The sequence below is a fragment of the Myotis nattereri genome (genome assembly GCF_964212035.1).
Source record: "Myotis nattereri genome assembly, chromosome: 12".
Classification (NCBI taxonomy): Eukaryota; Metazoa; Chordata; class Mammalia; order Chiroptera; family Vespertilionidae; genus Myotis; species Myotis nattereri.
This window is the reverse complement of record NC_138087.1, coordinates 44,893,911-44,910,582: the sequence shown is the minus strand read 5'-3', so window position 1 is coordinate 44,910,582 and position 16,672 is coordinate 44,893,911. Positions and strand designations below refer to the sequence as shown.

The 16,672-nt window shown below is 38.4% G+C and overlaps 1 protein-coding gene across 3 annotated transcripts in view; it reads left to right on the top strand.

Annotated features, from left to right (window-relative positions):
* The window catches only part of PRUNE2 (prune homolog 2 with BCH domain), a gene marked incomplete at its 5' end in the record, with an annotated part of 212,080 nt that overhangs the window by 44,575 nt on the left and 150,833 nt on the right, over nt 1–16,672 (top strand). For all 3 annotated transcript variants that reach the window (XM_081102943.1, XM_081102942.1, XM_081102941.1), the window contains 2 exons: nt 3,011–3,213; nt 5,150–5,313. In XM_081102943.1, the coding sequence (XP_080959069.1) occupies nt 3,011–3,213; nt 5,150–5,313 (367 nt within the window). The remainder of the gene's footprint in view (nt 1–3,010; nt 3,214–5,149; nt 5,314–16,672) is intronic.

Below are 16,672 nucleotides of genomic sequence, written 5' to 3'. Positions count from 1 at the left end.
CTGAGTCTATTCATACAACATTATTTCAATATGATCAATGTTTTCAAATTGAAAAGAAAAAATGTTTTATAATAGTTGGTTGGTTGTATAAAATTTCAGAGAACTAACAAAAGTAAGAGTCAGGATGTCTTGTTTTCCTTTATCATTCCTTTTGGATAGTCTTTCCCTTGGGAGTAGAAAATATGTGCAGAATAACCTGCATGAATACTACATGAAGTACAGAGCTCATTGGCTGAAACTTTCAGTAACAGAGATATTACATGTCACATCTATATTGTTGTTGCCTTTTAGCCCTGACTGTGTACAACAGGTCATTCTCAGTTAGTGATAATCTCCCCTGAGTGAAAATCTTTGTACTCTGTAAAGTCTATAATATGCCTCTAAAGCTGAAAAAGGCCTTTCAATAAGTTGTTTTAAATTTTCCATTCCATAAAATTCGTTAGCCTACAGTAATGCATTATCTCAAAGCCGAAAAAGGTACATTATTAGTATTTTGGTGCTATTTCCAATTTCACACAATTTTTAATTTTATGGAGTACATTAGCTTTTTATTCCCATTTTATTTGGATCCTTGACTCTTAGGTTATGCATAGCCAATCTAAGTGATTTAATTCACATGAAACCCAGTCTTCCAGAATGAGCTGTGGTGGCAAGAACGGCTTTAGGGCAGCAGCTGCCCAAAATGCTGGGTCAGGTACCCTGATCTCTACATACAGTCTTTATAGCAAATTTATCTTTAAAAAATTTTTTTACCTTAAATTTTGTTGAACCTTACAAGGGAGATTAATTGGTATGAGGAGATAAGGGTGCCTGTGACAAGGCAAGCATATTAAACACTGATCTTATTAACTGAATTTTTTGTTCCTAGAAAAAAATGCCTGTCTCAAGAACATAGAATTGACTGAACCCGACTGACTTTTAGACTGATAGTGGCATGGATTCTTAAGGAAATCATATACTAGTTATACCATCAACAATAACCATAATGTTTTGAATGAGATAATGACATCCAACAAAAGGAGTGGGAAAAGTAGTTGTGATAGATAAAACAAATAGATGAAAATAAAGAGATATGTGGCCTCTTTTCTCCTTTGTCTAAGGTTTGCCACTGAGCATGGAGACAAATATGAATTACTGACGGGCACACACTGGAGATTCGTTATGTTTTTGTGCCTTGCTCTGAGTTTACTGGATCAAGCCCCCTACCAGAGGTCTGCATCTCCATCTTAATTTTTCCTGAGGACCTGGCTATTCCCTCTTAGAGTAGTAACACATAGGATAAGTAGAGAGATTTGCAGCTTCACATGTAAGGGTCTATTACCGTGATGATGAAACTTTTGAGCTCGGTGTGTCAGCATTTTGAAAAACCCTAACTTAACTCTGGTGCTGTGTCACATATAGAAGTTTTTTGATATTTGCAACCATAGTAAAACAAAGATGTATATTTTTGATATTTATTTTATATATTTAAATGCCATTTAACAAAGAAAAATCAACCAAAAAATGAGTTTGCGTGTCACCTCTGACACGCGTGTCATAGGTTCGCCATCACTGGTCTATTAACTACTTTCCACTTAGGTAGGTAAGCTCCATTATAGAGATGGGGACAACTAAGGATCAGAAAAGAAATTGGCTTTCTCAAAGCCGCACAGCAGAGGCTGGGCCTACATCCTAGTTCTTCTGACTCTAACCTCGGAATAGGTCCTGCCAGGATAGGCTCTGGCTGCATGCTCTCAACTCAAGTTTCAGTGTTCAAGGAGTTAGATATGACTCTACCAGTTAATCAGGAAAAATAACTTTCCATCGATAAATTACTAATGATTAGGATACAGTTGTGACTCAGTATTAGCCTGACAGGTTGGAGAAAAACTATTTTGTTGGAGTGGTTTTGTGCTTCACATTAGATAGCAGTGAGTGATTCATTTTTTTCACTCAACAAATACCTATTAAATGTCTATTCTGTGCCAGACTGCTGTTTGCACCAGGAAACATAACTGAACAAAACAGACAAAATGCTCTGTTGTCTTAGAGCTAAGAAAGAGAGATGGATGGTAAGGATGTTAAACCTGTGTAGTACGTAAAGACTATGCTTGTGACAGAGCTGGTGATGATGTGAGAATAAAGGTCATTTACTTTATGCAAAAATTCAATGTCACCAAACCCCACATTTTCTCATTGATATTTAAAGTTTATTGCAATATACTCAGAGTATTTTTTTAAAAAACCCCTGTATTTTTTTTAAATTCCTATAGAAAAATCTGTTTATTCTTGTGAATCTGAAATTCTCTAATTCCTACCCATCTTCTCTAACTCCCCCTATTACCATAATTTTAATAGTAGGTTTGTTAATATAAGATTTTAAAAATAATAAGAAACCAACATAAATCACAACGATTAGTCTGTGGGCCAAAATCTGGCTCATAAGTGAGTTTTTCATTGACCTATTTAATATTTTTATTTAAAAAAGTTAATTGTAACAATTAAACATCACAGGTAACACCTAAAAATGTAAATTTCCAACTTTTCTTGAGTAATCAAAAGACTTAACTATCCTGGGCCTGGATTTTTTGCAGGTAAACAATGGGCTGGAGCTGAGTGATAGGCATCCCATAGAGATGGGACATGCATGGCTTTCTGCGTCACCACAGTCCTCACCTGCCCTATTTCAGTCATCCTAATTTTCTGCTCTCTCCATAAAGAAGTCTGAATTTATTTTCTCTGAAGAGCAGAATGCATACATTTTTTTTTTTAATTTATGGAGGGGTTGAAGTGAGACAAAATATTTTAAATAAGGCGTGAGAAGTTTCATGTAGAGTGAAAAACATTAGGGGCCTCTTACCCATGGATAAAGCTCTGCTAATGGGGTTCAGGTAAAGTTGGTTATGAATGTCAAATGGCTTAATGAGGCCAAAGGACCTTTGTACCCTTTACTGATGTAACTCAGCTCGAGAGAAAGTAGATGTATTCCTTCCTCCTGCTGTTGTCAGAATATGAACTTCTTTCTCTGTAGGTCAGTCCCCCCGGGGTTCTCTGTTTGCCGGTGCTGAACATACCCAGGACTGAGTTCAGCTACTTCACTGAGACAAGGTTTATTCTGGAAGAGCTAAACATCTCTGAATCATCCCACATATTCCGAGATGAAATTAATCTGCATCAGCTGAATGACGAAGGGAAGTTATCTATAACACTCATTGGCAGCAACGTGCTGGCGAGGTGAGCCTCTGGAGGTCTGGTCTTTTCAGGAAGGCTCTTCTGGGCAAAGTATCACCTTGTTCACGACTTTTGTTGTTCGGGGAAATGTAAAAGGCAGAGGACATTCAGAGGAAAGGAAATATTTTTTCTTCTTTTATGGCAAAATCTGGGCTGCACCAATTTTCTGTTTTTACTTTTGCATTTCAAATATATGACATCTTTGAGTGGAAAGTTCTTGTAAAATTGACCAAAATTATAATTTTAAACCACTTCAAACACTTGTTGTAGCAAGGCAACTCTTGTGGGTATTGATGCTGAAGATGGGTAATAAAAATAGAAATTAAACACTAAATAAAACTGAAAGGTTCTTAAGAAAGGAATTTCAGTAGTGAAATGGAAATTTATGTAGATGGGCTATGAAAGTCATTTGATCATTGGCTCATCACTCGTAGCATTATTATACTCTAAGAGCAGGATAGATTTTTTTTTAAAAGTTCATGTAATTTGAACTCTCTCTTTCATGGACAAAAACCTTTTCATCTATTTTTGCAAATGACCTACCCAAGGTATCACATGCAGTTAATAGAGGAGTTTGGATGAAAACTTGGGTCTTTTTCCTCCTTCAATAAGTACTTAAGAATTGCTAACTAGCACAAGAATCTAAAGGTGCATAAAGAGTAATAAGACAAATTACTCAAGGACCTTACAACCCAACACAAAAATGCCCTTTGATAAGCTCTCTAGTGCTACTGAACGAAGAATCACAGTTAAACATCTGAGTAGTTTTAGATGTTAGGATTTTTTTGCATACTTTGCCAGTTTGCTAATTATTGATGGCATTAACCAGTGGATATTGACTTTAGTATACATAAAATAAAAGCATGTACAATATCTAATTTTTAAACCTTTTTTAGAAAGCATATTTAGTTATGAATATATTGTAATGTTAGGTATGCAGTTATAAACAGTTTTCAGAATAATTTCCCATGGTGTTTGAAACACAAAACTCTTTTTTGACTAATATTTATCAGTCATTGATAACTGGCTGAGAGTTATTGGTAGGTTATTTGACTAACTTCATTTATAGGTATTCAATACGATCACATGCTTTACTAAATTTATGTTAACCTTTCAGACAACAAATGCAAGTAGATATAAAAAAATAGTTGAAAAAACCAAAGGACTGAGCTATAAAAAATATGTATCAGTTGAAATCTTCGGAAGAGTTTTGTTACCAATTAAAATTGAAAAATTTTGCTTGTTTTGAGACTGAAGTTGTGAACTCTGTCTTTGAGATAGTGTATGAAATAGATTGCTTTCCAAAAATAGAGCTCTTCATTTCCTTCACTGCTACTCATTTGGCTTTGGCACAAGAGAGAATAAAGTTAGTTTTATCCAGATTTTTCTTCAGCAGTAAATAAGCCCATAGTATTTTTTTATCCAGCACTATGACTGGATGTGCAAACTTTGGAACCAGATTATCAGAGTCTAAATACAAGCCAGTCTACTTACAGGCTTTCTAACCATGGACAAATTTCTTAACCTCTTCATGCCTCTGTCTCCCCATTTGTAAAGTGCAAATTTTAATAAAATTCACTTAATAGGGTCATTTTATAGTATAAAATGTGATAATACTTCAAAAGTATTTATAACAGTATCTGACCCATAGTGGGAGCTCAACATATGTTAGCAATTATTATAATAATTATTATTATTATCCAGTAGCAAAGTGAGAAAGGAGTGCAAAGGTGTGAAGGCACTCTAAGAATCTTGGGGAATATAATTAGTTAACATGAAATGTGAAAACACATAGAATAAGGTTCTTCTGAGTCATATGCACTTATATTTTTGGCTACTGAGAGGAAGTCATTTGTGTGGGAGAAGAGATTAAATAATTCCCCTACGTAAGAAAACATGCTATACTTCTTTCTCTTCCTCTCCTCCATTTGCTTTCCAGTGAGGACAAAGCTTTAGAGTCGGCTGTTGTCAAAGTCATTAGTCCAGTTGAGCAGAGCGATGCTGGGCTTGGGTTCGGCGAGTCTTCCTCCTCCCTCGTGGTGAAAGAGATTCTCCAGGAGGCTCCCGAGCTCATCACCGAGCAGCTGGCTCATCTCCTCCGAGGTGAGATGACTCTTTCTATTAAATACTGGAAGGCTTAATGGAGTGTCTCTCGACTTGCTCATGCAGAAAGAGTGCGATCCATTCTTGGGTTAACAATCCCTTTAAAGACCCCGGGAAGCTTCATCAGAGAGGCAGGGAGTAAAGAGTTTGTTAAAGAGTAGCATTATATAGAATATTAAAAATGTGCATTTAAAAACAGGCATGACGGATCTTTGCTGTTTCAAGGCAAGAATATTAAATGGAACTCCTGCACTTCTGCTGGGGAGCTGGAAGTGCTCCTCGACCCTTTAACAGCTCCCAGAGGTGTTTCTTGCCCCACAGTGTGAATATGGGCCAGACTTCCACGTTCTCACATTGACTATCTCCTCATGCTGATACATGCTTGGTTTATATAATGCTGTTTGATGGCAAACTGCACCTTCCATTTTGGCAATATTGTGCAAGATGGACTTTTATAGTCAAACTGTCACCCCTTTTTCCCCCTCTTGTAATGTATTCCATTGTTACTCAGCCTGCGCCAGGCACTCTGGTCTGCAGTCATCAAGACCTCCCTAATCTCTATTTCATCTCCGTGGAGCCCACTGCTTCCAAAAAGTGATTTCCAAGCTGGAAATTGTCAGTTGACTTTGGTGCCACAATTCCATGTTGCCTCACTTAGGACAGTTTGGGGTTTTGTATTATGAGTTTTGGTGTTTGTTTTTTCTTTCTTGAACATGGCAGACATAGATTTTTCTCAGAAGTATTTAACCCAAGAAAGTAAAAACGAGTGATGAATAGGCTGAAAGAATTTAAAAAGGAAGAAGACTGAGAGAATGTTGACTCAACTCCTATTCTTTTTACAAGTCTAAATTTTTATTATTAGATTCAATGACAAAGAATAACATTTTAATAATATAATCAGAATAAACAACACATAGGAAAAAGAAAATAAAAACTGCACATTGTTCATTGCAAGTATAAACAAGACAACAAAGAGTGAAATAGCTAGTTCTGTATATTAAATGCCTAAACACAGTTTTGAACAAACACCATATGTACCAATATTTAAGCTTTTAATATGTACAATGTTGGTACAAATATATACCAATATTTAAGTTATGTAAACATATTAAGTTTCTAATGTGATCATTGAACTTGTTTCTTGTTAAAGTGTCTACTATAGATTGGATTAATGACAATGTCACTCATAAGGGATAATGTTTTGTTTTAATAAGATGCATAGTGGAGAAACCAGCTCACAGAGGCATATTAGTGGGAGTGGGACAAGATACTTTAAAGCAATATCAGCACATTCAGGATATTAATTTAATTTTTATGCGGGATTAAGCAAGTGGAGTTATAGTCTAAAGAGTCATCTTAGATCCTTCATAAGTTGACTTAGGTCTTTCAAAGCCTTTTCTTCACTTTCTCTGTCTCTACCACAATTTGGAAGGAAAAGGGTTTAAGAGTCATAAAGTTCCTGTGAATGTTTTAGAATTAATGGCCCCAGTAAACCCATTTAAAATCTTTTCTGGCTAATGGCATCTGTAAAATGCTCTATGGGAAACTGTGTCCTCAACTAAGCTAAGCAAGCACAATCATTTATCTCCGTGACAGAGCAGAAGGAAAATAAAGGTAATTGGGGATCTCAGCCAAGAGGGAAGCTGATTGATATTTTGTTTGAAAACTAAGAAGGTTTGGCTTATTGTTCAAAAAATACATGTATTATTTAGTAGGAAAGAATTGTAGTCAATGAGCAGTTCATCTTCATGGTTTTCTATAGATAGCAAAATTGACAGTCAAAATGTGATACATTGGTATGAAGATGATTTTGTTGTTGATGCTGATGGTGCTGATGATAATATTCAGATTTAGGGAATTGGAAGGAGTACAGACCCTTTTGTTAGTGGCCATGGCTTTAGTTAGCCAAGCTACCAAGAATTAAAGCTGTGGCAAAGGACTTTGGCTTTTCTTATCTTCAGAGGTTTTTCATAGGGTTGGGCTTGAAGTGGGGCTAGAAAGCAGCCAGACTAATGGAATCACTTCATTGTTACTCGGAAATTGGAATGTGAGAAGTGAAGTGCCTCTACCTGTGAAGACTGCCAATACTGATACTGTCATGACAGTCAGAGCCGCTGGGGCCCGGGAGGAGAAGACATGGGTGGCATATGTGAATGGAAAGTGGGCTCTGGAGACCTTTTGCCAAGATGGGCAGGAGTGCATGTGTGTGCTGTGTATGTGGAGGGGAGAGGAAGCATCGCTGAATGGCCTTGCCCAGAGGGAACTAATGGACGGTGATCCAAGGAGTTTGACTCAACTGCTCATAAGGCAATGGGCAATTTTTAAAAGGTACTGAATTTTAAGTAAGTATAAGAAATGAATCAAGTCAAATTTTGCATTATTCACTAAACTCAAACCTAGATTTCATACTTTTCGAGTCATGTGCTAACGCCAAACCTGAAGGGAGGTGCTTTTTATGTGCCTATAAATCTAGCAATCTTTATTTTCATAACATAAAAAGTTCTCTTTCTGAAGCGTTTCTCTATAAATAGCTACAATATTATTTTGTATTTTGGGGCCATCAAAATGATCATTAATTTGACACACATTTCTAGAACATGTCTTTTTTTTTTTTTTTTACTTGTCTAGCTTTATTTTATTTTATTTTATATTTTTTATTGATTAAGATGTTACATATGTGTACCCTCTACCCCCCCCCCCCCCGCTCATGCCCTCACCCCCCCGTTGTCCGTGTCCATTGGTTAGGCCTATATGCTTGCATATAAGTCCTTTGGTTGATCTTTCCCCCTTGCCCCCACCCTCCCCTACCTTCCCTCCAAGGCCCGACAGTCCAATCAATGCCTCTCCGTCTCTGGATCAGTCCTTGTTCATCAGTTTATGTTGTTCATTATATTCCACAAATGAGTGAGATCCTGTGGTATTTATCCGCTCTCCAGTTTGCTGTGGCAAATGGTAAGAGTTCCTTTTTCTTCTTCCTCTTCTTAAAGAATACCTTTCAGCATTTCATATAATGCTGGTTTGGTGGTGATGAACTCCTTTAGCTTTTTCTTATCCGTGAAGCTCTTTATCTGACCTTCCATTCTGAACGATAGCTTTGCTGGATAAAGTAATCTTGGTTGCAGGTTCTTGCTATTCATCTCTTTGAATATTTCTTGTCACTCTCTTCTGGCCTGCATAGTTTCTGTTGAGAAATCAGCTGACAGTCGAATGGGTACTCCCTTGTAGGTAACTGACTGTCTTTCTCTTGCTGCTTTTAAGATTCTCTCTTTATCTTTTGCTCTTGGCATTTAATTATGATGTGTCTTGGTGTGGTCCTCTTTGGATTCCTTTTGTTTGGGGTTCTCTGCGCTTCCTGGACTTGTAAGTCCATTTCTTTCACCAGGTGGGGGAAGTTTTCTGTCATTATTTCTTCAAAAAGGTTTTCAATATCTTGCCTTCTCTCTCCTTCTGGTACCCCTATAATTCTGATGTTGGTACGCTTGAAGTTGTCCCAGAGGTTCCTTACACTATCTTCATATTTTTTGAATCTCTTTTCTTTTTTCTTTTTCGGTTGGGTATTTTTTGTTTCTTTGTATTTCAAATCTTTGACTTGATTCTTGGGATCCTCTTGTCTGCTGTTGGATCTCTGTAAATTATTCTTTATTTCAGTCAGTGTATGCTTAATTTCTAGTTGGTCCTTTTTCATGTCCTCCATGGTCTCACTATACTCATTGAGGGATTCATTAAATTTATCGGCAGTTTCCATAAAATTCTTGAAAAACCTTATAAACGTGGCCTTGAACTCTATATCCAGTCATTTGCTTTCCTCCATTTCTGCCATTCGTGACCTGTTTCTTTGTCTCCGCATTTTGGCTGCTTCCTGTGTTGATAGAGTGGCCCTGCGTGCCAGGTGTCCTGTAGGGCCCAGTGGCTCAGCCTCCCCAGTTACCTGGGGTGGACACTCTTGGTGCACTCTTGGTGCCTTGGTTGTTGTAGGATCACTGGGAGGAATTGACCTCCAGGCCAACCGGCTGTGGGAATCAGCCGTGTCTGAGGTGGGAGAATGGTCCCCCTCTGACCACTGGGTACAGTGGCTCCTGGATCTAAGGAGGTGCTAATTCAGCCTCTGCCTGAGGCCACACAGCAGGAGCCATGAAGAGGCTCAGCTGTGAAGCAATGCAAGCCGCTGCAGGGCCCTGGGCCTTCTCTTGGAAGTTCCGGGTCTGCCTGGCTCGGCTGCAATTAGGTACATTCACATGCAAAAGCCTCTGCCGCAGCCTGGGTGGGGCGGGGTCTCAGGGAGTCAAAAAGGCGGAGAAAGAAGCTATGGCTGATTCTCCGCCTGGAGTCGCGCATCTCAGTGTCCTGGTAAGGGCTGCAAGCACCTCTGAGGGAAAGCTGCCCTCAAGTTCGCCCGCTGCCGCCTGACAGACCAGCTTCTCCCCATATGAGTCCTGGGTCCCCAGAGACTCGCCGGAACCGGAGTTCAGAGCAGTCGGGAGCTTGTGATTCAAAAAGACAGCCGCGTCCTCAGGTGCCACCCCCTTTCCGCGTGCGCGAGCCGCCGCCGTACCTCTGCACTTCACCTCCGCAGCTCCTCTGGCTCTCAGCGTGCCCCTCTTTTCTTCTAGTTGTATAATTTACACTCAGCCAGCCCTCCTGTTGTTCTAGACGATGTTTGCTCCGTCCTTTGGGGTATTTTTCAATTGTTGTGTGAGGCGACAATTTCCCGGTGTTTATCTATGCCGCCATCTTAGTTTCTCCCTAGAACATGTCTTTATGCATTCTTCCAGGTCTTGAAGGAATGTACAATTTCTAGGCACACCCTTGCCATAAAGAACTTTGAAAAATGCCTACTTCCAGATGTGGTGAGACTAGATAGTCACAGCCGACTTGGAAGAGTCTTTAAAAAGCTTCATAAGTAGAACTCTGTAGAGAATATATTATTGTAAACTTTGTACCCCCCTCCCCCTAAATCTGAATTTACTAAGAACTAAATAATCAGTTTGGTTGTTGGTTGCCTTTCATTCCCAGGGTCAGATCTGAGAACACACCATGCTGTGGCACACGGGTGTGCTCTGAAGGGATTTCAATGGGCCAAGATATTGATCCCCTCAATCCTTGGAGAGCTCCCTAAGTCTGCCCCTTAGCCTCTTATGCTGAAAGGAATATGCATTTTCAATGCATTTCTTAATTTCTAAAAGGTTGAGCCTACTCTTCCTTAGTTGTGCTTGTTAGCTCTTCTCTGCTCAACTTCTAAGTATTGCAGTACCCTGGAACGTTGTCTTGGGCATTTTTGCTCTATACACTGACCTCATTTAGTTCTGAGACTTTAGATATAGTACTTAGGCTGTGACTCCCTGTATCTTCAACTGTAATCTCTGTTAGATTTCCAGGTTGATACCTATGCCCACATGACATCTTTGCCTGCATGTCTAATTAGCGCCGCCATCTTTCTCATGGCTGTAATGGAAACCTTTAGTTCCCTGTACCTGCAAACCTGCTTTTATCCCAGTTCCCCCAATTCAGTAAAAGGCACTGGCAAAAAGACAATGACTCAGGCCACAATCAGTCCTGCTGACATACATTTAAAACATAGCCACGATCACTACTAGTGATCAAATTTAAGCCACCATTCTGTCTCGACTTGGCTAATACGATAGCCTCTTGACTATTGCCCCATTTCCTCCATGAAACCTATTGCCTATGACGTAGTCAGAAGGACCTTTGAATAATATAAACCAGGTCCTGTCAACCTCCTGCTTAATACCCATCACACTCAGAACCCAAGCGCCCCACCCTTGCAAACTGCAACATGATCGTCCCCTCCTACTCTGACATCCTCTCTTGCTATTTCCCCCTTTCCCACTGGGTGCTGCAAGGGCAGGGGCCTTTCAGTCTTCCAAATATGCCCAACTCTTTCCACTTTTGAGGATTTACGTAAGCTGTTCCCTCCTCTGGAATGCATGTTTCTAGCTACTTATCTTTCTTGCTGTCACCAGTCTCCTCCCTCTTGACCCCTCACTCCAGAATGTAAGCTTCAGGAGAAGAGCCATCCGACATGTTTTGTTCACTGATCCACTGTTGTGTCTCTGGTGGCTGGAACAGTGCCTGCCACATAGGAGACCCTCAATAAATATCGCCATAAGATGAATTTTGCAAGATTGTTTGTATACTTTCTGTGTTTTTTTTTTTTTTATGGCTAAATTGATTTAGTTAGTGCCATGATATTTTAATATCCATTGCATTCCAGCCCATCTCTCCAACGTTCTTAATGTCCAGACTTTGGACATTATTCATTCTAACAGTTAATCCTTTTTTTAGCTTTTAGAAATCCTAGACTTCGTTTTGTAATTTTGCAAATGTTTGTTTTTATTTTCAGCAGTTGGTTGTTATATATATGACACATATATATTGTATATCATTTTAACCTCTTCATGGAGTATATACACATACAGAAAAGAATGTACAATATGAATATAAAAACATAAATATATGAGTTATTACAAAAGGAACCCCCTTTACCAATAACTCGGGTAAAGAAATAGAACAAGGTGACCTCTTTGTACACCTTTCCATCACTGTTCACTTCCTCTCTAACTAAAGGTAACCAGCATTCTGATTTTCATGGCACATACTTCCTTGTATATCTTTATAGTTTTATCACCTTTGTATGTACCCCATAACACTACAGATTGGTTTTGTCTGTTTTATATATTATGTAACAAGAATCATATGGTGTACACTCTCATTGTTATTAGACCTCTACATTTATATTACCTGTAGTATCTATTTGCTCAGGTCATTTATCTACCATCTGTCTATCCATTTATTTCATTATTTATCTCCTCCCTTCTTCCATAGAATATTTGAAGTAGTTTATGCAAATATAAAAAAAACAAAAAAAAGTCACGGTCAGGAAACAAAACTATGTAGAGAAAGGAATAAGGTCAAGATATAGTTAAAAAAATGAAGGAGTGAAAATAATATTCAGTTTGAAACTCTGGATATGAGCTTCCTGGAATCAATGAAAATATAGAAATTTAATTAATTGCAATATTTATATTATTACTAAAACACACATACCAGGACTTCATCTTTTAAAAAAAAGTCTAAATCTCAAATGTTTTTCTTTGTATCGGTCTTCTTGGAAAAAACACTTAATAATGTCATAGACATCTTCCAACATATATAATAGCAGTTTTCATAGGAACTGGATACAATATGTCAGATACTTCTCCCTTCTCAATTGTCTTTGAGAATGTGCTCATTCACATGAGATCATAAATGACCCTGAGTTTTGAAAATGTCTATTCACTTCTTCACCCCCTCCCTATCTCTGTTTTTGCTGTTGAGGTTTTCTTTGTTCTTTGCTTTCTTTCTCTTTTCTTCCTTTCTTTGTCATCCCTTCCTCTTCTGACTCTTCTCCCTTCTACTGTCTGCTTCCAAGATCTGTTACCATTTTCAGGCAAGCTGCAGCTTGAACTATCTAAAAGTCAAATTACACAGTCATGGTGGCCTAACATTGGTATTTGATTATGCCTGGGGTTTGTGCCCAAAGCAAACAATTACTGTAAACCCGCCAGCTTCCTCAATCCATATTCTTTTATTTCCCCAGAGATGTGTACTAGAGGACTGTTGCCAAATTTAAGGAACATTATTAAATCGCTGAATCATCTCATTGGAGGGGAGTGTGTGTGTGTGTGTGTGTGTGTGTGTGTGTGTGTTTAGGAAACCAGCTGGCAATGATGGGATTTCAGCCATTTACCAGGCATGTTTTCATCAAGACAACACTTTATCCTCAAAAGATTTTTCACATGTCTTTGTATAAGGCCTTGGCAGAGCCACAGTATGAACAGTGAAACAAATATCAGCAATTGTTCTTAGCTCAGGACGTGGAAAAACGAAGCCCTGGGTTTTCAGGAAACAGTTTCTCTCCTTTCTATTGGCAGCTCCATTTGAGCTTTAATAAAGAATAGTTCCCTGCTATTTTAGTAGCCTGGACTAACAGCTTCATAAAGGTCCTTTTAAGGAGGTCAAATAGGAAAGGAAGTGGGCCAGCTTCCCCCCCCCCCCCCCCCGCCCCCCTCTTGCCCAAAGAGTGAATCATCCCTCTCCTGAAATGGTTACAGAGTCCAAGGGAATTACGTTGCTTGTTTTGCTTAGGAAGAGGAAAGGCCTGTATTGGGAGTAGGGGAAAGAAATTATTTTTTCAGCAAAATATAAAACCAGAACAATTCTCCAACCTCAGAGTGTTAGTTAATTCTTCTGCTGTACAAAGATAAGCCTTATTAATATCAGACATTTAAAATTTATAAGATTATTAAGCACTTGATTTTTTTCATCCCTTTTCAGCTAAAAATGTGAGCTAAGTTGTATTTTCTATATTTTTTCCTTCCTCTTTCCCTCCCTCTATTATTCATTCTTTAATGTTTTTGCTTCTGTATGAAAAAAAATCTGTCCCAGGTGAAACAAGAAACAAGATTTAAGTCCCTTCTTTTCTGCTAAGAATTTATCCTGCAGAATATGCCTTTACTATGGTGAATGTTTTCCCCAAACAACTTCTGGCTTCGTTAGCTCATGTTTAATATTAATATATTGCAATTGCTTTTGGCAAGTGGTCCTTCACTTCTCCATTCTTTTCAACAAAGAAGATTGCGGTTGAATTTTTCCTAACGGAATGAAATGTTTGTTACTATTTTATAATAATTGCTTTCTCTGTTGCTTGTTAATTCCCTCTGGCCTGTGAATAGCTGGGATGCTTTTGGGTACAGTGTATGGACTTAAGTAGTTTTTGAGTTCTGCAGAATTTGCTGGAGGTTAGATCAACTTACTCCAAAAGCAGGTTTGATTTTGTAAAGAGGTGCCTTTGGCTACTGTATATCCTGATACTGATAGGCAACTAAGTGTGTGGTTGCATGGGTCTCTAATGTGAAGAATAAAAATTTCTCTAGATGAGTCTCTTGGATAAATTTAGGCCATAGCTTTTCTTAGGCAGTAGAAACATCTCAGAGTATGGTGACTATCTTTTTGATGCTCATTATTTTTCTCCATCTGTGTTAGTACATCATCTCCTTTCTAATTGTGAAGTCACATTTCATCATCAACTAGTGTCAATCTCTTTTCACTGAATTATTCTGTAGGACTCTGTTTAGTGCAGTATCTGTTAGATTAACTTCTGAGTATCCCTTTTCTATAGTATATATTTTAAAAATTAAGATCCTCAAGTAAAAGAAATTGGGTTATTGGTTTGACTCTAAGCCAAGCACATTTTTAAATTCCTATGTATCTTATATTTTGATATTATTACAGTTTTTTAATATTTAAATTTGATTTTCAAGTTATTATTTATAGAAATACACATTTTGTGTTATTAAACTTATGTCCAACTTGCTAAATTTACTTACTATTTTAAACTCATTTGTAGATTCTTTGGTTTTTTTACAGACACAAATAAATAATCTCTGAGGAAAGATGTGTTTATTCCTTTTTTTCCTTTACTTACATACACTTTACTTCTTTTGCTTGCCTTACTGCTCTGGCTAGTATTCCCCGTGCCCTACTGAATGGGAATAGTCATTGCAGGCATCCTTGTCTCATTTGGATTTAAGGTGGAAGGCTTCCAATACTTGACAATTAAATATAATGTTTGATTTCTGTACTTGGTTTTTATAAATGCCTTCATCAAAATAAAGACGTTGTCTTCTATTTCTACTTGGCTGAGATTTTACTAGTATATAAGGATTAAATCTTGTCTTTTATCAAGTAGTTTTACTATTGACATCATTTAAGGTGACCATGATTTTTTCTCTTTTATTCTATTAATAGAGCAGTTTATGTTGATTACTTTTTAAATGTTAATTTGTCCTTGAATTTCTAGGAAATCCCTACCTGGCGACTATATGATATCCCATTACATATTGCTAATTTGATTTGGGAATAGTTTAAAATATTTTTTAAATCTTGTTTATGAGAGGTTTGCCTCTAATTCTTCTTTCTTGTAATGTCTCTATTGAATATTGGTGTCAAGATTATGCTGAATCCCAGAAATAATTTGGGAAGTATTCTTTTTATTCTTTGGAGGAATTTGTGTAAAATTAGTATATTTCTTTCTTAAATGTTTGGGACTATGGGTATTAAACTATGGAGTGATTTTTATTATTATTTTTAAAATATATTTTATTGATTTTTTACAGAGAGGAAGGGAGAGGGATAGAGAGGTAGAAACATCGATCACCTGCCTCTTGTACACCCCCCTACTGGGGATGTGCCCGCAACCAAGGTACATGCCCTTGACCAGAATTGAACCTGGGACCCTTCAGTCCGCAGGCCGACGCTCTATCCACTGAGCCAGTTAGGGCTGGATTTATTTTTAAATAAAAAAAGAAACATCCAGATTTTTAACTTTGTCCTTCCAAAACTCTTTATATTAATCTTTTCAAGGAGTCAACTTTTGGTTTTATTAATTTTCTTCATATGTGTTTGTCTCCTATGCCTTTACATTTTGCTTTATCTTTATTATATCCTTCCTTCTACATTTTTTAGTTAAACTTTCTGGGTTTTATTTTTTTTTAATTTGTTGTTTTTGTTGTTAGTCCTCACCCAAGGACATTTTTCAGTTGATTTTTAGAAAGTGAAGTAGGAAGAGAGAGAAATACTGTGAGAAATTTATGTGAGAGTGTCACATAAATTGGTTGCCTCCTGCACACACCCCAACCAGGGCCAGGGATGGAACCTGCAACCCAGGTACATACCCTTGACTTGGAATCAAACCCAAGTCCTTTTGGTGCATGGGCCTACGCTCTGACCACTGAGAAACACTGGCCAGGGCTGGGCTTTCTTTTAATATCTTATGCTTTTAAGGCTATAAAATTTCCTCAGAGCACAGCTTTAGTTACATTCCACAAGTTTAAATGTCATATTTTCTTTATCATTCAATTAAAATATATTATATTTTACACTAGAGGCCCAGTTCACAAAAATTTGTGCACTCGGGGGTGGGGGGAGCGGTCCCTCAGCACGGCCTGAGCCCTCTTGCAGCCTGGGAGCCCTCGGGGAATGTCCACCTGCTGGCTTAGGCCTGCTCCCCAAGGGATTGGGCCTAAGCTGGCAATCAGACATCCCTCTGGCAGCCCGGGATCCCTCAGGTGATGTCCAACTGTTAGGCCTGCAGAGAGTGGGCCTAAGCCACAGTTGGACATCCTTAGCGCTGCCTAGGAGGCAGGAGAGGCTCCCGCCACCGCTGCTGTGCTCTCAGCCTGGCTTGTGGCTGAGTGGAGCTCCCCCTGTGGGAGCGCACTGACCACCAAGGGGCAGCTCCTGTGTTGGGCATCTGCCCCCTGGTGGTCTGTGTGCGTCATAGCAACCGGTCATTCCCGGT